This window comes from Cuculus canorus, chromosome 1, assembly GCF_017976375.1.
Source record: "Cuculus canorus isolate bCucCan1 chromosome 1, bCucCan1.pri, whole genome shotgun sequence".
NCBI lineage: Eukaryota > Metazoa > Chordata > Aves > Cuculiformes > Cuculidae > Cuculus > Cuculus canorus.
Window position 1 is genome coordinate 138325399 of NC_071401.1, and position 24568 is coordinate 138349966.

Consider the following 24568-nt stretch of genomic DNA (forward strand, 5'->3'; position numbering starts at 1 on the left):
CATCAAAAGAAGCATGGCCAGCAGGTCAATGGAAGTGATGATCTCTGTTCCTCTCTAGTGAGACCTCATCTGGAATACTGTGTCCAGATCTGGAATCCTCATATAAGAAGGATATGGAACTGTTGGAACGGGTCCAGAGGAGGGTTACAAAGATGATCAGAGGTCTGGAGCCCCTCTGCTATGAGGACAGGCTGAGAGAGTTGGGGCTGTTCAGCCTGGAGAAGTGAGGGTTCTGAGGAGACCTTGTAGCAATCTTCCAATACCTGAAGGAGGCCTACAGGAAACCTGAGGAGGGACTTTTTACAAAGGCATGTAATGATAGGACTAGGGGGAACAGCTATAAATTGGAAAGGGAAAGGTTTAGACTAGACATTAGGAGGAAATTCTTTGCAATGAGAGTGGTGAGGCAATGGTTGCCCAGGGAAGTTGTGGATGCCCCATCCCTGGAAATGTTCAAGGCCAGGTTGGATGGGGCTTTGGGCAGCCTGATCTAGTGGGACATGTCACTGCCCATGGCAGGACGGTTGGAACTAGATGATCTTTGAGGGCCCTTGCAACAAAAACCATTCAATGATTCTGTGATCTACTGTTGATGAACGTATTTAGTGGGTGTTTTAAGCAGTTTTGGTAGCAAACAGCTAAAAAAGATGTTCCTATATTTACATTTTCTGCTTGGGATTTCTGCTGGAAACAGTTCTTGAGAAAGTTCTAAATATGGGTGGCAGATTGCTAAAAACCTGAGGAGTTTCTGACTGGAGAGCACATGCCTCAATTTTAAACCACTTACTCTGATAGAACTGGTTGTATTAGGAAAACTACCGCATCACACATGGAAATGAAAGAGTCTCTTACAGTGTTTTTCCCACTGCCATTGGATGCCTGGCAGCCAGCAAGACAGGCAGAAACATAGGTAATCCCATTTTCCCCACAGATGGGGTCCCAGTCATTCTTGGAACACAGGCAGCCTGAGTTGCACTCTGAAAACAGGGCTTGCTCATAATCAGTTGTCTGTTTGGTTCTGTGAAAAAAAGGGAAATTGCAATTACATTTTCCAGTAGGTGTGGAAGAAATCGTTGTCAAATCGTGGGTTATGGTCTCAGTCAGATGCGCCTGACCAGACCTTCTGTCTGTAGTCTGTTAAGGTGTTGTCTCTTCACATCCACACAGCAGCGTAAATTCATTTTTCTCTGTTATTGGAAGGGTTGCACAATATCAGACCACCTACTGTGAGACAGTAGCTACTTTATTAAGGAGGACATCTAACAATTTCTATTAATGCATTTTCTTAGATTTTCTAAGGTTTTAGTTATCTGAGGCTTGATGCTGTTTTAACAAAACCAGAAAAAAAGGTTTGATTACTCCAGTTTCCAAATAGGGGACTGAGTTACTAATGGGGAACAGTCACTGTAGGAGTTAGTGAGGAAATGACCAGAATAGGATTCATCCAAACTGAGGGCCTGATACCTTGCACAACAGGTATCTGCCAACTTCAGCCAATTGCTGCTGAAGTCACCAGCAGAGCAACTGCTGGGGCTGCTGTGGAGTCAGTGCTGGAAACTCCTCCCAAAAAGTTAGCTTTACAGAGTATCAAAGTTTTGGCTGATTTTCTTCCTAGCAGCAGGTAGAGTGCTGTGATTAAGATTTAGTGTAAGAATGATGTAGGAAGAATGTTGATAACACGTAATGGTTTTAGTTAGAAATGTTTATACTTGACTGAGATTGAATTACTTTTCTTCTTAGCAGCTGCAGTTTCTCTAGATTTTAGCATGAGAAAAATGCTGAAAAGTACACTGATGTTTATAATTGTTGCTAGGAAAAGCAAGGCCCTTTTTCAGCTCCTCATGTTTTTTGAGTAAGCGGGTGTCTGAAGTTGGGAGGAGCAGAGCCAGGACAGCTGAAACAAACAGACCAACAGAAGTATTCTATATTGGGAACTTTATACTCCACTTATAAGTGGGAAGTTTTCCAGAGATGACCACCTTCTGATGTCTTGCACCATATGAGGATGTTGTCAATGCATTGCATGTGCTCTGCACCCTTCTCCAGTGCAGTCTGGATCAGTCCGTGGCAGATAGTAGCATTATGTTTCCACACTGGACAGTCAATTCCAGGCGTGCTGGACACCCCTCCAAGTAAAAGCAAACTGGCCTGCACTTTGCTGCCAAAGGGATTGAGAAAAATGCATTAGCAATATCAGTTGTTGCATACCACTTGGCTGCCTTGGACTCCAGTTCATACTGAAGTTCCAGCATGTCTGTCATGGCAGCATTCAGCAGAGGTGTAACTTCATTCAGCACATGATGGGAATCACAGAGTCTTGATTGGTGCAATATTACTGCCAGTGCATCATTATGGTAGCAATTGACGCTTGCTGTTCTTCAGCCCTCAGCAGCTCCACGGTGGAGGAGTCCTCTGAGAGACCAGGCAATGTAGACAGCTGTTTAATTTCCCTCCATCTCTGCAGCGGCGGTATCAAAAGCCCACTGGTACCCTTTTAGGTCCTTGAAATATCTTGCTGAGGTAGTCTCTGCCAAAGATGCACAGATCATCTGGATCAGTCAATGGGGTGCTTTTGCCACTCGTTCACAGTTTGGCTCACTTCAGCTTCCAATACAGTTAACTGTTGGGAATTCCCTGTCATTCCAGAAATACAAACGTGCTCTACCCCTCTATAGGTAAATGGCATTAAGGTGCACTGTGCACTGATGTCTGTTAGATCCTTGCAGATCTGATGTGTCAGGGCACTGAATCCACACAGACCAGTGAAACCAGCTGTCTCTCTCCTCCACCTGGCTGGAGGCAGGTTCCCTCTAGTTCTGGACATAGTACCTGCTACCGGTGAATGGGTTCATGTGGATCACGTGGGTTTGAAACCCATCCTTGTAAATCACTTCTTGTAAATAAGGGTCAGAAGCCCTTCTACCTTACTTGGCAAACTGCCCACTGGAAACAGGAGCAGCAGCTCTAATCTGTAAATGTTTCTCCTTTCAACCGACACACTTATGTTTCTACAGTTGAAGTAAGCTTTCCATGCCATTTCTTTATGTCCTCTCCCTGTTCTCAAAAGAAAAAAAATACAGGGTACCTCACCATCTGTATGGTCTCTCTTCAGCAGGTGTTGCAGGGGAACATTTTCTCCTACTACTTGAGATACTGACCCGTGTAGGTGCAGAGTAGGACTTGTCTCTCGTTAAGGATAATTTTTCAAACAGTTTTTTGAACAGGTTTGGGGTTTTTTTTTATTCTTCGGTCAATCTTTCCACAGCCAAGATGCACGTTCTAAAGAGGAAGAAAGACTGCAAATCGCTGCATTTGATTATCCACATCACCCACCACTGGCCACTCTCCTCCCCAGGCCAGTGGTGCCAATGAGTTGGCGTCCAATGATGGTGAACTCTATACAAACTCCACCACACAGGTCTGGTGCATTAGACCTCATCTGGATCTATGGGTGTCTGAAGGTTACTCAGGCCACTGTAAATCAGTTCCCATAGAGCTAATTCCTTCAGCTACTTAATAACTCTCTCTATGGTGGTCCACTTGTTTGGGTGGCATATGATATCTTCCTTGAAGGGATAACGGTTCCTTATGTCTGACAGGAGACACTTCCAGAGGCTGAGGGTCTTTTCAAGTGTCTTGTCAATACCCTCCTCTCCAGCCAATGATCCCAACTGCCTGGCTTCTATATCCTCTGATTCCAAGTTTTTGGTCCCATTGTCCCAGCATCGGAGGAGCCAGGTAACAAATTGCTCGCCTTCATGATGGCTGAAATCTTTTCGTGTATCTCACAACTCATCAGAGATCAGATGGTTACCTTTGGTTCTGCCTCTTCTTCCCATGATGAACATGGTGCACATTCACAAACTGCTTTTTTTTTTTTGTGTATTTACTCTTCCATAAAGGGATGACTGATGCTGGCACAGGTTGGTTGTCAGGTTCAGTTGTTGTCAAGGTTTGAGTAGTTGCTGTGAACGTCACGTGGGTTTCAGTGGTCACGGTACCTGTTGCAGAAGTTTCTGTAGCCACAATGCTTGTCACGGGGGCTGGAGTTGCTGCTGTGCCTGTTGTGGAGGTTAAAGTGGCTGCACTTCCTGCTGTGGCAGTTGAGGTGGCTGCGATGCCTGTTTCAGGGGTTGCAATAGCTGCACAGCACCCACATCTGCACTGATGTTTGATCCTAAGCAAGACCTGAAAAACATTCAAGAGACCTGACTAAAAGAGCATGCTGGTTTGAGCATCCCAAGGGTATTCAAAATTCTCAAAATCTGTTGGAATTAGACTGGAGGAGAAGAGGAAGGTGTGAAAGGTTTGGGTTTTCTTTCCCTATAGATTGGCTTTCTGGAATAAAACAAAAAGTATAATTACAAACAATATCCATTGGATGGCTCCTGAAGTATGCAGAGGATATCACTGCTACCTCTCTGCTCCGAGTGCTGATCACCACCATTGAGTACAAATATGAAATCATTCCAGCCATCACTGATTTTATCATGCCATAAGCAAGTGCCAAACACCATGGCAGAGCAATACCTTTAACCCAGTGCCCAGAGAGGATAAATCACATGTGAACACTGATAACAGTCTATGAGGCAGACAAGGTAAAATGGCAAGTAACTCTGAAAACAATTCTGAAAGCAAATAACACAATATCCTGACTAGCAAAACCCAAACTGGCATAGTGGATGCTTATAAGCAATTTATTTTAACATGCACCAGTACAAGCTGTTTTTATTTCAACCCTTTAAGTCTGACCAGGGACTTGAACCTTGGACCCTCAGATCAAAAGTCTGATGCAGTCCAAGCTGAGCTGTCTGCACCCTTTCAGGCCTCTCCTTGGGCTTCAAAAAGGACTGTCCTAGTTTGGCCAGGAACTAAACAATAGGCAGCTGTTCAATCCCCATCAGGGAAGAAGAATCGGAAAAAGAAAGGAAGACCCACGGGCTGAAATAAAACCAGTTTTAATAAAATAGCAAAAAGTAAAGAACAATACTAATATTAATACATTAAACGATACTCAACCTGTCCCAGGCAGCAGTTGCTGGGAAACAGAGAGCACAGAAGTTTCTGTGGGTGTGGAGGTTACAATCAGCACAAAGAGCACCAAACTCAGACACTGAACTCAAAGAGCCAGAAGTTGGTAACCAGGAACAGGAGGATCAAGAGCCAATGGGACACCAAGAGACAGCAGACACTGAGAGAGGAAAAAGAAGGCCATCCCCAGAAAGCTTCCTGATTATAAACGGAGTATGAATTTCATGGTATGGAATATTTCTGTTGGCCTGTTTGAGCCAGCTGTCCTGGCTTCAGTCCTCCCAACTTAGATACCAGCTTACTCAAAAAACATGAGAAACCAAAAAAAGTACCTTGGTTTCCCTAGCCACAGTTATAAACATCAGTGCATTTTTCAACATTCTTCTCATACTAAAATCTAGAGAAACAGCAGCTGCTGAGAAGAGAAGTAATTCTATCCCAGTTGAGCACAAACATTACCTGGCTACAACTAAACCCAATATGTTATCAACGTTCGTCTTCCACTAAATCTCAAACACAGCACTGTATCAGCTACTAGGAAGAAAATACATTCTATCCTAGCTGAAACCAGGACACAGAATCATAGTAGGAGCAAGAGTGACCACAAAGTGCTAGCCTCAGGTGTAACTCACAGTTAACATTATGACTAACTCATGGTTAATCCATGAACCTTTAAATTGTGGGTTCAGAGGTTATTAAATGCCATGTGTTTTTCAGCAGTACACGAAGGCAAGAAACAATTAATTGAATCCCACTCTACATACTGAGCTCCTCACTTTCCCAGAAATCTCTAGGCTCAAAGGATGGGTTCCATGGCAATAATAATTAAAAAGTAATCAGAAAAATAATCTGCACTTGTGACACAAACCCCTCTGGGCTGAAGGCAACAATCATGAAAAATTTCTGACACAATGCCTGCTGGAATAGATGGAGTTGTTTCCACTGCTTTGAATCAAATTTCTGGGAAGCATATTTAGGTCAGCCATTCTTTTTTCAACAATATATAATTTGTGGAAAAAATAGGGAAGGAGTTTGGTTTGCAATAGCATTCAATGCTGAAGTGTGCCCTTCCCAGCATACCCATGGTACGATACGGTCAGTCCAGCCACATCCGAGTTCTCACAGCCCATTGCAAATAATGACAGGAACAAAAGGTAACCAAAGAAGGATGATCCAAGGGAGAGTTTTGCAGCCCCTAAAACATTGATTCTGAATTTTTTCATGATCAGTCCCCCAGAGAATATGCCAAAGGCCACAGCAGGAATGTTGATAAGACCTGAAATTGAGCAGAAAAATCTGTATTAATGAAAAACCCAGCTCCACAGAGTGTCTTTGTTAGCAACAAAAAAATAGCAGCAGCAATAAGGTGAAGCAAAAAACAATATAAAAGATTTTCAGTTGGAACGTTTTGTTTGACCAGACTTGGATCGTTCCTATGAAGGTGCTGGGACTGCTTTAAAAACTTGCTGCTAAGGAAATGTTTATTTGCTAGTTCTTTGACAGAGTGGTTATGTATAAGGTTTAGATAATGATCTTGCAATTTCTTAAGCTCAGTGGTTTTCTTCACTGTTAGTTTGCCAGCAGAAGGATTACTGTGGTGTTAAGACAAACACTTTTAGTGAAAAAAAAAAAAAAAAAAAAGCCGCTCCAGGCATAAAGAATTTACCTGGGGTATTGTACTGCTTAGGACAGCCAAGGCAGCCACAGCCTCACCACACAGTTTTGAGCATTGCTACAGACCCTCCCCGTGTCCTTCACCCATAAAGCAACAGCAGGAGTAACCAGGCTCACAATTTGGGGCAGCGAGGAGCCTTTACTGCTCATTCCTAGAGGGCAAATTCAGATTTACTTATTGTATTATCCGAAGCAAGACCTGCTTTTTCTATTTTAATTCAGCCACAAAGCCTATGATTCCCTAGAGACATCTCTGAGAGGGATAGAGCCAGTGACATGTCATCACCTCCATGCACAGGAAAGATAGGGAATTTCTCCAAATTTGATTTTTGAAATGCTCCCTTGTGTGTGTATTGCAACAGCAGAAATACAGGTATGTCCCACAGTTCTTGTATTAGACTTCAGGCAATCAAGTGGGAGAGCATCGAAGGAAACAGGTAAAATTGGGTGACTATTAATACTTACCTGGATGGCTTTGCTCAAAGCAGTGTCCACATTGATAGATACTGACAAGACCAAAAAAGTCCTGTTCAGTGCATGGAAAATATATGTAAGTAGAGACCATGGTAAATGATACTAGACAGTCAAGGAAGGTGTCCTTTGCTGGATTTTGTTATTACTGAAAATGATTTTCCCAGCTTTATCAGCTAGTTCCTACACATTAAACTCCTTCTTTGCAAAGGGCTGTGGATGTGGTTGGCAGCTTTTAATTCATGCTGATACCTCATGGTGCTGAGCTGAGCGAGTGTGCAAAACACGAGCAGGTAGCAAAGCATACATGCATTCAGACAGCAAATGAAGTTTCAGAATTTTGTTCAGAGGACTGGAAGGATTAGAACATCACTGGAAATGGCTTGGTAGAAAGCACCAGTTTAGGACATTGGAGTCTATTCTGTATGTTAGGAAGTGCACTGGAATTCATTAATTTCTGGCATGATTCAGTGTTTTATCCATGCATGCACATGTTAAAAATCAGCACTTAGAAGAGAAGCTAGCAGGTATGTTTGATGTAGGTAAAGCCTTATTCTATCCAGCAAATCCAGGAGTCAGCATCTTGGCTAAGTACATGAGCCCAGCTCAGTTACTAATAAGGTTCAGGAACGTTCACTGGGGCGATATTTTTCACTCTGCACATACATGAAAACTGTAATTCAGTGAATTTAGAAGCTGCATCCAAAATGTAGCATATGTAAATTAGGAATCACTATATAACAGGTTTTCCTACTCTTTTTTTCTTGTAAGAGGGCACTAGAACTGGAACAGGGAGCTGTGTGATATACCAGAGAGTACCTGCACTCTGTCTGCCAATCCTGCACACACTTTTGTTCTTGTCTTTGTCTTACAGCCTTGTAAGTAATTCCATTGCTTGACACTGGCATCAGGGGTGGGAGGGAAGGATGGGGTGGAGGAAGAGGTGAGCAAAGTGTGTATCTCTAAGGGAAATCATGTAAACACAGCAGGAGCCATTTCATTTTCTTGCACATTCCTTGGGTTGTGACTACTGAAAAATACCCTCTTATATCCAGGTGATTTTTTTGTTCGTAGAGCTTCAAATTGCTCTGACAATTCTGATATCTATCAGAGATTTTATGAAATTTTATATATTGTTATATGTATTGTTTTATATATATTGTATATACTATATATGTTACATATATTTATATGTACATATATTTACATATGTAATATATATAGTGTGTGTATATATACACACACTATATATATATATGATTATACATATTGTTTTGTTAGAGTTTTTTTTTTAAGAAACAAGAAAAGAGTTAGGGAAAGGCAAAGAAACACTTAGTTCTAGTCAGCCCTCAGCTTTTTTAGCTGGAGTAGGACCGGAAAGAAACAAAAAGAAGCAAGGAAAAACACCTTATTGCAGGGATGTTTCACTTAGCCAGGAACCCTAGGCAGGCCATAGCACATTCTCTGTTGGATATAGTCACTATACTTTGTTAAATCAGATGCATCTTAAACCTCACTCAGTTTGAATATATACGAAAGCCTACCTCCAGAAGATCTGTAAATACAATGAGAAGTGCTATGCTGAAAGTCGGAATTGTTTTCTGGACTTCTCTGGCCATTGACTATGCTTGAAGGTTTCTTCTTGCTTTGAGGAGTTTTGTGCCAGGAAATTCCAGTTTCTATCTTTAAGGAATTAACATAGCACAATGGATCAATACAGCTTTTCTACCTATATATACCTCCGTTGCTGTGCAACTAATGCCAGTCTGAAACAAGGCAGTTCCCTCTGTATTGGAAAGATGTAAACCTCTTTGCTGCTTAATACTATTGAATCCCTAGGCCTCAGAAACTGAACCCAAGCTTGCATGCAGGTTCGGCAACCGGTCAGTGAAGTTCACCATCCTGAAGATACCTTGGTAACTAAAGGCAGAAGCCACACTTGTGCTGTATTGGAGGGTTTGGGAGGCTAACTTCACAACAGAGGAAGGTTCTTGGGTGAAATGAAGGCAGAAATGCCTATTTTTCCTTCATTAGCATTGCACTGAGATAATGTTAGCTTTTTAATGCATGTATTGTATGAACACTGATTTGACTTCAACTTCCTTTTATTTGACACCATCCTCTTCAGAAAGTAAGAAATCATTGGCAATATCACAGCTACTTTATGGTCAGACCTTTAGCACTCACTGCATTGATCTTCGTTTCACTGAACTAAAGGAGAAGGCAGTAAGAGAACAGATCTCTCTGATGAAAAATGTATATAAAGTATTTTAAAATTAATTATTTTTCAATTATTCCCTTGTACTCTCTATATATTACTTTTCAAATTTCCAGTAAAATAGGAAATAAGGTATAAAAAGCATGCAATGTTTCACAGTAACTCTTGCATAGATAAACTTAAAGCTAAAGTAGAAATGAAATAACTTGCCTTCTATGAGCCACTACTTAACGTCAGACGAGAAAGAGGAAATAAACATACCCTAAAAAAGTATCTAGTTTTCCCTGCCATACCACATACGTATGTATGCCTAAGATGTCTATTTTTAAAATAACAAGAAACAGATATGTCTTTACCTATAACAAAATTAGTCTTTGAAGATGTTTGCCCATATTGTTGTTCAATATACTTTGGCTTATATGTCACCATGCCTATTAAAGAATTGAATTGAATGATGCTTGCACACAAATACAGAATATAAACTGGATTTCCAAAGAGGTTCTTCAGTGATGGCAAGAAGTCTGCAAGACAAAATGGTAGAAATGACAACCAGGCCAAAGCCAGAACAACTGCTGTGAATAATGCTTTGCAACATGTTTGCATTTTCCAAAGAGGAACTGCAGAACATTTCAGAAGGAATCCATTAAGTTCCATGATGCTCCTAAGAGCTCCCCCATTTCTGGATCGGGGGAACAGTGGAGCAAAGTACTAAACATTGTTTTCCCAGAAGACATATCTTGTTTTATATATACTCTTTTGATCGTAAAGTAGGACTGATTTGATTTCTGTGTGTGCTCAACAGCCACAGAATCTTTTCACTTAGTCTGGGGGCAGAGAGTGCTCAGCAGAGTTGACACAATACAAAGATATATTGAGATTGAGTTACCAATTCAAGTACTAGAGCAAAAAGCTTTTGTCAAAGTAGAGCCAAAGAAATGCAATTGCACTAAACAGCTTGTGTCTTAACCCAGAAAGCCTCCTAAAATACTGTATATAGTCTGTGCCCATCCATATTCTGATGAGATGTTGTATGTATTTTTCTAATTAATGACCATAAAGAAAAAGGTTTAGCAAAAGCTGAGATTTTTTTTTTTACTCTCACTTCTGCAACAATGACTCTCTGTGAATGAAAAATTTGTGCATACGAACTAGACGGAGAGTGATACCTGAGAAAAACAGCAATTTTGAGGTGACTAAAATATGGCCTCAGAAAATATAAAGTTTTACAATATAAAAGATAGTGGGAGAAAGACTCAACAGTCAGGAAGGAAACTCTAGTGACTTGCCTTTTGCCATCTCAGCAATCTTCACTTGTTGCTGGTAAGATTTGTGTTGGTCCTTGCTATCCTCAGTGATGAACTTTGACTGCTCGGAAGAGGTACTAGAGTCCTTTCTGCTCTCTGTTTTTCGGAGGTGCTTCGGCAGGAACCAGAAGGGGATGCCAGCCAGAACGCTAATCACACCTGCTATTAAGTAACCCAGCCACCAGGCTCCCACCCACTGCACGTCCTTGTGAGTTATTGTTATACTGTCTGGAGAAATTAAAAAAAAAAAGGAGAAATAAATGCTTTTCAGGACTGTTTGCTGGTAACAAGGAAGGAGATTTTTGCAGCGACTTTCTCCAGAGGAGTCTGTCCCTGCCCTTGCCAGGTTTAGCTGTGCCTCGTGTGCCTATTCATGTAACAGAAGCAATTGTGGGGCGGCAATAAGGACTTGCTGATTCTTGTGACAAAACAGCAGCCTTCCCCTGACATCACAGACTCCCCAGCCACTCTGCTTGCACATCCTCTGGGAGAATGCGTGGATCAGGATGTTGAGTAGTCCTGATGCCCACGGTCTTGCTCCTAGCTGGGCTGTTCTCCACAAAAGCGCCAGGCAAAAATGGGGTAGAAGGTGTTTTCTTGGGAGAAAGAGAATCAGGAGCCCTGATACTCATAGCAAGACATCTTTCACAGGTAAAAGAAGTGTATTATAAAATGCACACACAGAGTTCTTGGCAAAATCCTGACTCTCAGTCACGGCTCCTCCACGTGCCTGCTGTGCCCTCAGTATCTCCAATACTAGGGCATCTCCTGGAGGTCACCAGACACAGATCTGCTGAGGCTGAGCAAGAGTCAGGCCTCCTTCTTCCTCCATACCCTTCATTCTCGTTAGGCTTTTCTGTATGCAGCACTGCACTGTTGTCATCCTTTTTTATTTCATAAAGTGCCTACTCTGCCCCGCTAGCGCCATATGCCTAGATAGTTCTTGGCCTAAAACAGGAGTATCGACCCTGATAGAATTTTTTTTTTAACCGAGTTTTCTGACTTACCCAGATCTACAAAGCCAATGTCAACATAAAGCTTAGCACACAGGGATCCTAGAAGGAAGCCAAATATTGGCCCTATAATTGCAACAGTCTGTACACAGCCTGCAATAGAAAAAAAAAAAATGAACTATTAGTCTTCTGAGTTAAAAAGAGCACTGGCTCTTGCTGTACCTAGCAACAAAATGTGACACATGATGGGTAACAAGTGATTCAGCCTTAAAATACTGAGCCAGTCTTTGTTCTCTGGCACATCAATTACACAAGTTAGAACATTTTCAAGAAGAAAAATCTCAACAATGAAACTGTCCCCGTTGCATTGACACTTCAAATTTTTAATCATCATTCAATTAAAGAATGAAATTCAGCAAAAAAAATGAAAGAACTTAAAGGCTTAAGCTCAATAGCTGCACCAACCTACCATTACTAGAAACTCTTTAGCTGACTAGGTTAAAGTAAGTGGAAAGCAAATGTCAATTATTTAAGTTAACTTATCACTTCAAGTTGTGGTAGGCCTCGAGTAGGTTGAAAAAATCACTTTGTTTTTGTACACAATATGATCATGTTTCAATATACCCTCAGCCAAACTTTCTGAATATTTTGAATTTTCAAAATTGATCTGGAAATCAGGAACAAATTAATCTTTTACTGAGAGGAGAGAGTTTTTCCCTTTTGTCAGTCTGGAAATTTGTCAAGATGGGATGATGATAGGGAAGGATCTTTTGGTAATATTTCATACAGAATCACAGAATCACAGAATCACAAGGTTGGAAAGGACCCATTGGATCATCGAGTCCAACCATTCCTAAGACTCCCTAAACCATGTCCCTAAGCACTTCATCCACCCGTTCCTTAAACACCTCCAGGGAAGGCGACTCGACCACCTCCCTGGGCAGCCTGTTCCAGTACCCAATGACTCTTACTGTGAAGAATTTTTTTCTGATATCCAACCTGAACCTCCCCTGACGGAGCTTCAGGCCATTCCCTCTAGTCCTGTCCCCTGTCACTTGGGAGAAGAGGCCTCCTCTCCACAACCTCCTTTCAGGTAGTTGTAGAGAGTAATAAGGTCTCCCCTCAGCCTCCTCTTCTCCAGGCTAAACAACCCCAGCTCTCTCAGCCGCTCCTCATAAGACTTGTTCTCCAGCCCCCTCACCAGCTTTGTTGCTCTTCTCTGGACACGCTCCAGAGCCTCAACATCCTTCTTCTTGTGGTGAGGGGCCCAGAACTGAACACAGTATTCAAGGTGCGGTCTCACCAGTGCTGAGTACAGAGGGAGAATAACCTCCCTGGACCTGCTGGTGACCCCATTTCTGATACAAGCCAAGATGCCGTTGGCCTTCTTGGCCACCTGGGCACACTGCTGGCTCATGTTCAGTCGGCTGTCAATCAGCACCCCCAGGTCCTTCTCTTCCATGCAGCTCTCCAGCCATTCTTCCCCCAGTCTGTAGCACTGCATAGGGTTGTTGTGCCCCAAGTGCAGGACCCGGCATTTGGCCTTGTTAAACCTCATCCCATTGGTCTCGGCCCAGCAGTCCAGCCTGTTCAGATCCCTTTGCAGAGCCTCCCTACCCTCCAGCAGATCCACACTTCCTCCCAGCTTAGTGTCATCCGCAAACTTGCTAAGGGTGCACTCGATGCCTTCATCCAGGTCATTGATAAAGACATTGAACAGAGCTGGACCCAATACTGAGCCCTGAGGAACCCCACTTGTGACTGGCCTCCAGCTGGAGTTAACTCCATTGACCACCACTCTCTGGGCCCGGCCATCCAAGCAGTTTTCAACCCAGGAGAGTGTGCGCCTGTCCAGGCCAGAGGCTGACAGTTTCTGCAGCAGAATGCTGTGAGAAACTGTGTCAAAGGCTTTACTGAAGTCCAAGAAGACTACATCCACAGCCTTTCCCCCATCCAGTAGTCGAGTGATTTTGTCATAGAAGGTGGGCAGAATTCTTCAGAGAGCGAACACAACTAGAAAACAGTAATATCAGCTTCTTAGAGCCTTAGCACTATTGTTTGTAATTCTACATGAGTCTGGAGAGAATGTTTTGAGTGCCTGCCGAAATTCTATTTCAAATGCTTAAAAGAGTGCAAGTTTTTTATCACTTTTCAGAGAACTGAATGTGCACAGAGGCTCAGCAGTCCACATCTAGAAGAATTAGGAAGATTAGGGTAACAGCAGGAACCTAAGGCCAAATTCTTTCCTCAAATTAAGATAATGGAACTGTGCTGGTATAATGAAAAGGGAACTCAGTCCCTTGAGTGTACATGACTGTTAAATAAACCTTAATCTTGGAAATGATGCGAAAAAAAAACAATCAGGACAAGTTAATTCAATAACACTCACTCCGTTATTCAGAATGAATCAGTTACCTCTGGGGAAAAATCAAATAGGAAAAAAAAAATTCTTTTACCAATGTATAAGGCAGCATTCTCTTCAATGGCATAATCATCAATGTATGCAATTCCCAGAGGCTGGATAGGAGTTTCACCTATTCCACGCAAAAGGTTTCCCAGTAAAACATAGATCCACATGGAAGACCCTGCTTCTTTTTCACATCCTGGATACATCATAAGAGAGACAACAGTCATGCATTTTTTCATAACATTTTGGCACTGAATGCACAGGAGTTATAAAAATACTTCTCATGTGGAAAAACCAGTTTGAAATCTATGAAAGATCTTTCGTGGGCTGTGAGAATGGCAATTTTAACCCAATCAGCTCCAGATGGTCATGCATTTATAAGGAATTGCTTCAGCCAAAGATATTAGAAGTTGGCCAGTTTTATAAATCTGTCACCACATCCCATTTTAGAAATATTTTTTCAAGTCCTTCTAATCAAAATTGGGATCTCCTAATGAAAAGGTTTGGGAAACAGTGATGAGCAATACCAGCCACATCTAATCCTCAGATACACGGATACAAACACACACCTGTTTTGTGACAGATGGGATTTGATTTGCTCATCCGTGACTTGTTCATTGCTGGGCACTGGGAAGAAGCTCAAGGCACCCAGAGGGGATACAACTTCCTGGGGTGCAAAACCAGGTCAGGAGGCTGGGAAATCAAAGCGACTACTTCCAGTGGGATGAGGATCTGGAGGCATATTTCGTCGCAGAGGGAAGACCTTAAATTTCCAGAGTCACTATGGGGGATTGCTTGGCGTTTCTGCAAGCCATGAAACTGCTAAAAGTTGCTGGATGAGACAGCAAGGCTGGAGGAAAGGCTACAACCAGAAAAAACATCTTGGGAGTGGGCAGTGGCAGTTATATAGTTATTTGGAATGCATTTGTCTCAGTGAGTAAATCTGGCTTTTCTGTGGAAAAGTTTTGTCTAATTCCTAACTACTTTTTTTTGTCTTCTAATAAACAATTGCATTACAATTTGGGAGCCTTTTGATGTGTTTTAGTGTGCTTACCGTAATATTTAATAGAGATCATTCTCACCTGTGTTTATATTTGCTTGAGATTTTTCCAAAACTGAGAGTGGAGTTTGGCTTTTATCCTGCAGACATGGAGAGACACTAAGAGTTGAATTCATGGTGGAAGAGAATCTTTCATACTGATACCTGTTTATAAACCGAAGTTGTTTTTTACTCTCCTGTCTTATAAGAAAACAAGCAATAGTATGCTATAATGTAATATAGGCTGATAGCACTTAAATGCAAGTTTCACCTGCATCCAGTGTTGTCAATTATGATTAATGAATAATTAAATATGCATAAATATATGGAATATATGGGGATAAATTGAACTTGGTTTACATTGTGGCAGTACATGAAAACTGTCCCTTCAGTTTTCTTTGTGTCACAACGATATGTTTCAGTCTAACAGGAGCTTCTCTATGCTGTGGTGCATGAATCTGCACTAAGAGATTATCAACCAGTGGTTATATCCACGGGCTTCTGTTTGATACTTAGGCTGTCTTGCTGAGTTTAGTCATCACTTCATCATTGAAGCTTCAACAGTTCTTAAATCATGTAAAAATATGGTCAATCAATATCACAGACTAATAAAACGATAAGTTGATTATAACTGAAAATATCCTATATGTTAAATTATTCGCTCTCTCTTTTCACAAAAAAAAAAAAAAAAAAAATTAAATTCAGGACCCACATTCACATATGCTTATTTCTATGGGAATCTTTACAATCAATGCCTAAATATTTCAGTGAGCTAACATTCAGTGTGCATAACCCATTTGGAAAATATCAATCACTTTGCACTTACCTTCCCATGAAGAACTGGGGCATCGCAATTAGGAATGTTCCAGCTGACATAATTAAGCAGCCTGCTCCAATTATTCTTGGCCTGTGAAGCTTTGCTCCAAAGTAGCTTACAAAAATTATGATTAGGAGGTTCCCTTTGAGAGTATAAAAAGAAAAATGAGTTTTATGTCTTGTTGATAAGAGAACCCCTAAAATAATAATTCCTACTATGTGGTATAGGCAGCAGTTTCAGGGAGAAAGGGATGATCATGTGGAGTTGGACTTTCTCCCTCTTTCTAGACATTCTTACAGAAGCCAGATACCTTCTGTGATATGAAAAACCATACACTTGTGGATAAGCAGCCAGAAAAAGAAGAAGGACAGTGCTAGCTGAAGAGAACAAATAACCAGGAAAAAAAGAAAAGAGGGAATCAAACCTGGCTTTGTACATTCAGGCTAAGTTTTCATTCCTGTGAATACCACAGTCCACTGAAAACCCATGAGATAAATTCAATAATCTGGAATCGTAAAAGACAGTATTTCACTGGAAACCTTAGTGCAAGAAGGAAGGAGATGTGCTGGAAAACTAACCTAGGTGAGTTTTGTACTCTTGGTGCTTAATAAATTACAAACACTTGTAAAGGAGGTGGATTGCTGACAAAAGGAGAGAGAATGTTGAAATCTGTGCAGGAATATTCTAATTCAACAGTCTAAATTTCTTTTAGTTTTTATTAGTCAGTCACTAAGCTTATCTAATTACAATATATTTAGAACTATGTTGAATAGCTTTTATTGGCAATGCTATCCTATTTAACATAATCACACTAACGATCATGTTCTTTTTAAATAGATGAGTGTTGCTCAGTTCTAGTGATTCAAGGAGATTCATACAATAATTTTTCACAACAAATTGCATCACTTTTTTTTTTTTTAAAACAAAAGTTAATTTCCAAAGCACATACCGATTTCAAAACTGCCATCAATAATGCCAACCAAAGAGGAAGGGATATCAAATCTTCTTTCTATTTGTGTGATAGTACTTTTGAGATAACTTCCTGACAGCGCTTTAGCAAAATAGACAAAAGACAATGCACCAAGAAATATCTGTGAAAGAAATTGGTAGCGATTAACATCAAGCAGTATGGAAGGCTTTAATTTATGAATTATATTGTAAACTATTCTTACAATCCCACTTCTTCCTTTCCCAAATAATCACGTTGATATTTTTCCCTCTCTTAATGAAATATTGTAGGTTTATCCAATTTCCTATCAATTCATCCATTTCCTATAAGCAATAATGATATAAAATGATTTTTTTATTAGCCATTGCTAATGTCAGGTAGATGCCAGAGCTATTGGTGCTTCGAAGAGCAGACATTTACCACCTTCTTGATCTCTGAAAGTAGATTGTATCTTAACAACAGTAACTGTAAAGTGTGGTTTAGGGTGGGGGAGTTATGTTGCTGTACGGGCCTATTTAACATAGTCTTTCGCAATCAGTTAGAGCGATTTTAGAGCTCTGTTCTGGCAAGCTATTCCCACTGAAGTCTAGGGTGTCCAGTGGGAAGAAGTCTCTGCCATCTGCACCATGGGTCCATGAGTTGCACAGTGACCTGCCTTGCAATTCACTTCTAGGTTCATCTTTTCCCCACCAGATTTCTTGTCAGCTCAAACACACACTTTCTTTTGAGTGCACACTGCACACTGCACTTTGTTGAGGGAGAACCTCGTTGAGTTCCTCTGTTTTGAAGAGGAAATTGTTTCCTGTTAGTTATTGCTATATATGTTTTTGTGCGTTACTCTGGATCAGGAGCAGACTTTGGAAATAAAACTGTGCTTTGATATATACTGGAAATGTACAGATTAAATCACTTTTACTGAAAATTAAGCTGGAATATGAGTTCCAGAAGGGCACTACATTCACTTCAACAGCTAATGGCTCTTCAGTCTCTCAGACAAACCTAGAGATGGTTTGCAGTAACTCCCTGTCCTGAAATGTGTTCAGTGCGAGAACAGGGTCTTAAGCACAAACTGTTTCACTCCTGCAAGCTATTGCCTAAATTTACCTTCAGTAAATGCAGCCTTACTAATTTTACAAGCTCCAGGGATAATCACACTGTGCAATTGGTCATGGAAACTATAACATTGCTTTCTACTTTCAAATATATTTCAAATATAGTCTATGCTGACTGAATATATAGGGATGCTCTTTGTAAAAGGTGCAAAAAAACCCCTCAAAACCTAAATCAGAAAATAAAAGATGCAGTAATGTTTTGTATAAAGGGAGGTCTAGACCCTTGTACTACTCCTTAGGCCTTCTATTGGTTTGAGTTCCCAGAAACCATAAATTTTTTGAATAGAATGATATGGAAATGAAATATCATTACTTTTCTGGTTTGGGAGCTAATAAACAGATTCCTGACTGGCTAATCAGTGGCTGAAGATTTATTCAATAAGAGAATCAGATTATTGCTGGAGCAAATGGCGAACAATGATAAAATTACTATTATGCCACAAATTTAATTAATTAATAAAACTCATTATCTATTTCAAAACAAGACCCCATTTCAGGGCCTTTGAAGGCACAGACAAAATCAATGACAATATTCAGGGATCAAAATATTTTTATAGCAGTCATCAGATTCAATTAATCTCACAATATCTTCACTGCTTTGGATAATTTATGAACTTCAGGTCAACTATTGCTGAAGTAATTGACTCTCTTGGGAGCTGGATTAGTGTCTGAAAGTAGATATGTTTGTGTGTGTGAGAGAGAGAGAGATTAATCCCAGCAGAAATAAAGACTGTGCTGGATGAAAAGAACTGGGCAAGGCCAAAGACCCATTGTCCATATAACTCAAATAAACTCATCTCACTGCTGAATGGTGATTTATTGAGACCTCATCCAAGAAAGTGTAAGCAATTTACAGCCGGCTTTGGAAAGCAGGTGGAGGGAGTAGGCAAAGCATCATGCTGCGTCATGTACCCAGCTGTCACATATAAAGAGATGAATACTACTCCAAGGTGCAGCGGTCCTACCGTCATGTAGGTACAGCTACATTACTAGGCTCAAAGTAGAGATCTTCCATTGCTTCAAGGAGATACTTCTCATGGATGAGAGAAATGCAGATATAGTGGAGATACTTTGTAGTTTTCTTTCAAAGTTACCTCTTGCAGAATTCTCTCAGATCAGGAATATTACAATAATACTTCAGTAATACAGCACTCAAAACACATGAACTATAATGAAAATATTTTTTCAGAGCCCTGAAGACTACCATGGCTACAATCTTAAAAAAATCAGTCTGTACTAACAGTTGTGTGTGGTTCCTGTACTCTGTTCTTAACTTCAGGAAAACAGGACGTTGCAATAAGCAGAATATAGTGACCTTTCAGTTTGATACCTGAAGATCTCATAACACAGAAGAAGCTTCAACCAACATGTTGTATTTGAACATTGCCAAATGTTAGACAAGCAGATCTGAAGCATAATTTTTTGGGTGCTAAGAATGTATTTTATAATTTCATACTGACTTGCCAAGACATGATCAGAACCGAAAAGAGTTAGTTCACCAAAAAAAAGAAGTTTTCTATATCCCTGTTGGAATATTGAAAAAAATTTTACTCTACCTTTATACCTCCACAACACGACTGTTTTTCCTTGGATGCAGAAGATTCAGATTTGAATGAAGATCGGTCAACAGGCAGGATTGTGGTGTTTGAGAAAAACCGAGTATTTTCTTTTGATGAAATCTCCATGATGATATCCCTGCCTCTAAACCAGAAAACATGGAGAACATTTTAAAAAGGCATTCTATTAGCTCAGCCTCAAAAGCTCATCACGTGACAGCAACACCCCACTGTACTGTTTTCCTTACAACAGCAATTACCAAACTTTACAACAGAATCTGACCAGTGCACTGGATGTTTAATTATGGAAATTCGCAATCCGCTTGCCTATAACAATGAAGATCAAATCATAGTCAGCAAACAGTCTTCATCTTCATTCTCCAGCTATCATCAGTGTGATTTCACTGAATGTTTGACCAAGCGTTACTGGTAGACTAAATGGCGCTTGTTAACAAGTTAAACAACATTTCAAACAACGTTTCTGGAGCCTATACGTGGGTTCATGTTTCTAGATGGGACCATGTTTGCAGAGATTTATTGGAGCTGATCTCTGAATTTCCCATATATCTGGGACATTAACTAATTAGATCAAAGGAAATCTAGCCCCATTAATGAGGAACTTGAATTGTTTTAAATTGAAACATTGGCTCTAATCGCCTGATGTTAGCTAATGAGTTACACAAGAATAAAGAGGTTTAGTTCCCTTTACCATTTTAGATAGGGCCCTAGGGCTCAGTGGGCAATTGTTAAAATAAAAATGTGAATTTACTTCTTTGCAGGTAAATACAAAGAAGTAAAGAAAACTTAAATACTGCACTTTGAGAACAAAAGATGTCAGTAATTCTTAAATCTCTACTTACATACTGCAGTACTTTGTTCTTAATTTCAATCTCTAAATCAGATCTGAAAATATTTATGAAATCAGCTTCTGTGTTCACTTTTAAGCTGCAAGCTGCACTATGTTTTATAGAACTACCGGCTGAAAATAAGAATAGAAGTTCTTACTCTTTTGTGTTTTTCTAAAACATGGATCTTATATAAATTAAAAAAAAATAGTTTCATGTATATATACACACACATATACATGTATTCATGGCTTGTCAAAGGGTCTGTGCAGTAAGTACTTCAGTACTAGTGCTTCCAGGAATATAGGAGTTGCTCACACAAGAACTTGCCCAGGCTCTTTTCATGTATGGAGCAGGCAAAAAGACTGTGATTGTGGTACCAACATTTTTGCTGAGATCTCTCCATCACATCAGATGAGATGAGCTAGTGACTACATATAAGAAAATTATTTATATTTGACACTGCCTTGACAGGGACTGTACAGCATTTCTTTGTCAGCAGTAATAAGCATACAGACTTTTACAAAACAACAATAACAAAAGAAGAATGGTTTGTGTTTGCTGCAGAAAACATAACATATTACTTCTCTGCTGCTGACTGTCTGGTGATGTTGAGAAAAGTTACACTGTCCTTCTACGCTCCACTACTGAACTCGTGTAATGAGGAATGGTATGTACCTCACAGCACACGTGTGAGGATAAATTCATTTAAACGACCATGACACTCATATAAGGTCTGCTGCCATGTAAGCACATGAAATAGCCTTTAGCTTAAGATTTCAAATGCTCTCTGCATGTTGCTTCTTTAGTAATCTAGGAATGAAAAAAAAAATTGGAAAAGGAGAACATCTGCAGCACAGCTAAGTAAATTGTCCTTATCTTTGAGCAAAATAACTTCCAAGTAGATAAGGTCCAGCAGAAGAGCAGGAAGCCTACACAGTCTCCTCCTCCGTTGCACCTCGCACGGAGGGCTGACCAAAAAAAAAAGTGCCGTGAAGGTGTAAGGGGTGGAATATGACATCTCAATGTTTGACAGCAGCATATAGATTTATGCCACACTGAGTTGGTACAATCCTCAAACGGACAGCAGAACTTAAGTGAAACATTCACTTAGTAGTGTAAAAAAATATTACAGTATAAAAATTATCAACATCTATTATCTGATTCTGGATGTCAAATGGAAACATACTAGGAAGGACGGACAGCTATACAAATTTTACAGGTTTTAATAGATCCCCAGTTGTTCCAATGGCACAGCTTCAAGGAGATCAATGGTTTTCTGGCCCAGAGAAACATTCAACCATGTATCTACGAGCATTGGGTTGGTTGTCCTGATAATGCCTCTGAAGGAAAAACTCTTTGTACAAGACGGAGAGCAGAGCACCCAGTAGTAGCACAACCCACCACAATATTAGCTGCAATCTTTCCTCTTTTGTACAACAAGCAGAAATATGAATGTTTCACTCTAATCAGAAACTTGCCCTATGCCACTCAAATACTTTTGGGGGCCATTGGTATTTTACTGGAAGTATTTGTAAAACACGCCCAACTGCATTGGGACGTCAGAGATAGCTCTAGTTTTACTCAAGCAGATACCTAGCTGGCGAAGGTGGTATGATATTGATTTGGGTGTAGTGATAGCCGTGGGTTTTTGTTGTGTCTTGGATACCATATTTGTCCAGTGCCATGAAACATGAGGACTGATAGCCTATGTCATCTCACCCCTCCGAGATGTGGCAGGAATGCCAGAAAAAGGTAATCCTAAGTAGTGGCACTTTTCACTGCCGTCAGTTAATTGGACCAGTTTGGCTGGTGACAACAGAGAACCAGAGTTCAGTCTGCAGCACTCCATTTGTTTAGGAAAGGTGAGTTTTAGTCTATATTTTACGTCTTGTTCTTTAAAACCACAAGATACATGCAGTCACTGAACACTGTTGGCCAAATTCAGCCCTTTCATAGTTACAGTGCTAAATGCAAGCCTGATACATGTAGCAGCCTCCGTTCATCTCTCCCTGTATAAACATGCATGTACGTGTGTGCACACACATAGTTAAGATGCATATAATCATGACTTCTTTACATGATATAACACGTGTGACTGCAGAAGCATCTATGCTTGGATGCATATGCACAGACACATGCAAATCCCTTAAAGTTAGATAGACTGGAAGGCAAACTCCTAACTGAAATGATATTATTGTATGGTTAAGGTGCATTCTGTCTATCCATTAACGATTTAAAAATAAGACCTGAGCAACAATTACCTTGGCACAAAATTCAAATTTGCTTGTTGTTTCAAGTATGTATCTTTATCACATAGTACTTGCAATAATAAGAACACGTTCATGGGTTCTATCAGTCATTATTATTAAACTGGAACACAATCTTCCAAAACAGAGATTTTCTAGCAGTAAAGATATCCAGATCTTATATAAGCAAATAACCATATGAGGAGAACAAAACCAAATACACAAAGCATAAACAGCTAAATGTGTACACATAGACAATGCATTTTTACCCTCCTTCAACCAAATATCTTCTAAGCAGTATTTCCTAAATGAAGGTAGCCTGTTCTGAAGCTTGTACACCATTCTGGAATCTTCAAGGCTCTCTGAAGACATCTAATCAATGGAGTTTCCATGGATTAGTTCTTCTAAATCCCTTTTGGAACTTTTACCAGAGATTAAATAAGCAAGCCATTGAAGAAAGCACTGTTCTCTTCCATAAGATAAGAGTAGGTACATAAGTGAAAATGGAGTCTAATTCGGTTAACGTATTCTGTTCTATAATCTCCAAAATAGATATACGGAAATACAAACAAGTTTCACCTTAAAATTGTGGGGTTTTTGGGCAGAATACGTTCACAAGTCATTCTAGCACGAAGGAAGTACACTGAAGCACGTTCTCTGCAGTAAAAGATTCTTTACAACTAAGTCTAGATGGGTGTCACTCTGCCCGAAGGACAGCTGCTGGCCACCCTGACACCTTCTCCCTGCCTGTCACTGGGGCTTACATCTGAGGCTCCGACCTCTCCTCGCGTTCCTTGCTCCAGCTGGCCTGAGTGCAGGAGCCCTCTCTGGTGACTCGGCTTTCTATCCCACCAAAAGTTATCCGGATAGCTCACCTGTGACACAGCTTGGGCAGCAGTGACATTCACCTTCCCAAGGGCTGTCATGTGGGCCTGTGACCAATGGTCAGGTTCAAGGACGAGCCCATCCCTGAGCATGCATATGGCAGGCTGAGACACCACCAGGCAGTTCCTGAAGTGCCCCTCCACTCATTCAAACTCCAGGCAAAGAAAAAAAAAAAAAAAATCCTTCCTCCCACACTGGAAACTCCTCGGCTTTACAATAAGCCTCCTTACACACGCCTTTATTCTGTGCCAGCCCACAGGCATAGGAGCTGCACTTGCTCGAATAGGGTGACACAGGAGACCAATACAGAGACTATTTACCCATGAACGCAGCTAAAGGACATCCTTTCTGAAAGGCAACTCAACAAAGAGAAGAAGAAAAACCATATCTTACCTGACAGCAGAAATCCCCAGAGATGGTGCCTACCAATTTTTGTAAGTAAGCTCTATCTGTTATGCGTACTCATACATGCAGGCACAGGCACTGGTCCCAGCTTGGAAGTGGGAAAATTTGACTGGGAAAACCTCCAAGACTCGTAGAAATTACTCTGCCTTGGGATGGTACATCTTATACTGAGGTTGAAAAAGGAACAAGTATAGGGGTGGGGGAATTGGTTTTGTCTTTATTTTTGCCTGAGCATTTGGTATTCGCCTGCACCCCCATCCTCCTCCACCCCACCTCCTCACTTTTTTCTTCCTTTCTCCCCTCCTATCAACTCCAGGACACTGGACACATGGGCAAACCAAAGACGCCGGCTGCTCTAGCTGGAAATCCTGAAGAGCATTTAAACTCCCACTGGGGTATTTTTCTTTGTAATTTGCTGTAAGTTTGATGGGGCACGTGACAAAGCTTTGTGGAGAGGAAAAAAAATAGAAAGTCCTGATCTTCTTAATTGCTTGTTCCCAGGAAATGAAAAACTTCAAGTGGAAATGGACCAGAAAACAAAAAGGGGTGGGGGGTGCATGGGAGAATGTAGGATGTAGGGTGAACAGGTAATTCACAAAGATTTCCTATGCATTCACTGATCCTTCCTCGTACACCCAGAATGAAAAGATGTG

General features: G+C 40.7%; 1 protein-coding gene across 6 annotated transcripts in view; it reads right to left on the reverse strand.

Annotated features, from left to right (window-relative positions):
• Positions 1 to 24240, reverse strand: part of LOC104065623 (solute carrier organic anion transporter family member 1C1) — a 61205-nt gene extending 36965 nt beyond the window's left edge. The window contains exons 1-11 of one of the 6 annotated variants that reach the window (XM_054056258.1): positions 23501 to 23586; positions 19532 to 19676; positions 16864 to 17005; positions 15924 to 16056; positions 15141 to 15262; positions 14108 to 14254; positions 11706 to 11804; positions 10681 to 10926; positions 9751 to 9915; positions 6112 to 6307; positions 853 to 1018 (exon numbers count right to left, since the gene is read on the reverse strand). In XM_054056258.1, coding sequence (XP_053912233.1) covers positions 853 to 1018; positions 6112 to 6307; positions 9751 to 9915; positions 10681 to 10926; positions 11706 to 11804; positions 14108 to 14254; positions 15141 to 15262; positions 15924 to 16056; positions 16864 to 17005; positions 19532 to 19676; positions 23501 to 23529 — 1590 coding nt within the window. In that variant the 5' untranslated portion in view covers positions 23530 to 23586. Of the gene's footprint in view, positions 1 to 852; positions 1019 to 6111; positions 6308 to 9750; positions 9916 to 10680; positions 10927 to 11705; positions 11805 to 14107; positions 14255 to 15140; positions 15263 to 15923; positions 16057 to 16863; positions 17006 to 19531; positions 19677 to 23500; positions 23589 to 23903 lie in introns of those variants that run through there. The other 5 variants (XM_054056260.1, XM_054056254.1, XM_054056252.1 and 2 more) reach the window with 5 other exon arrangements.
• Between the last annotated feature and the right edge of the window lie 328 nt (positions 24241 to 24568).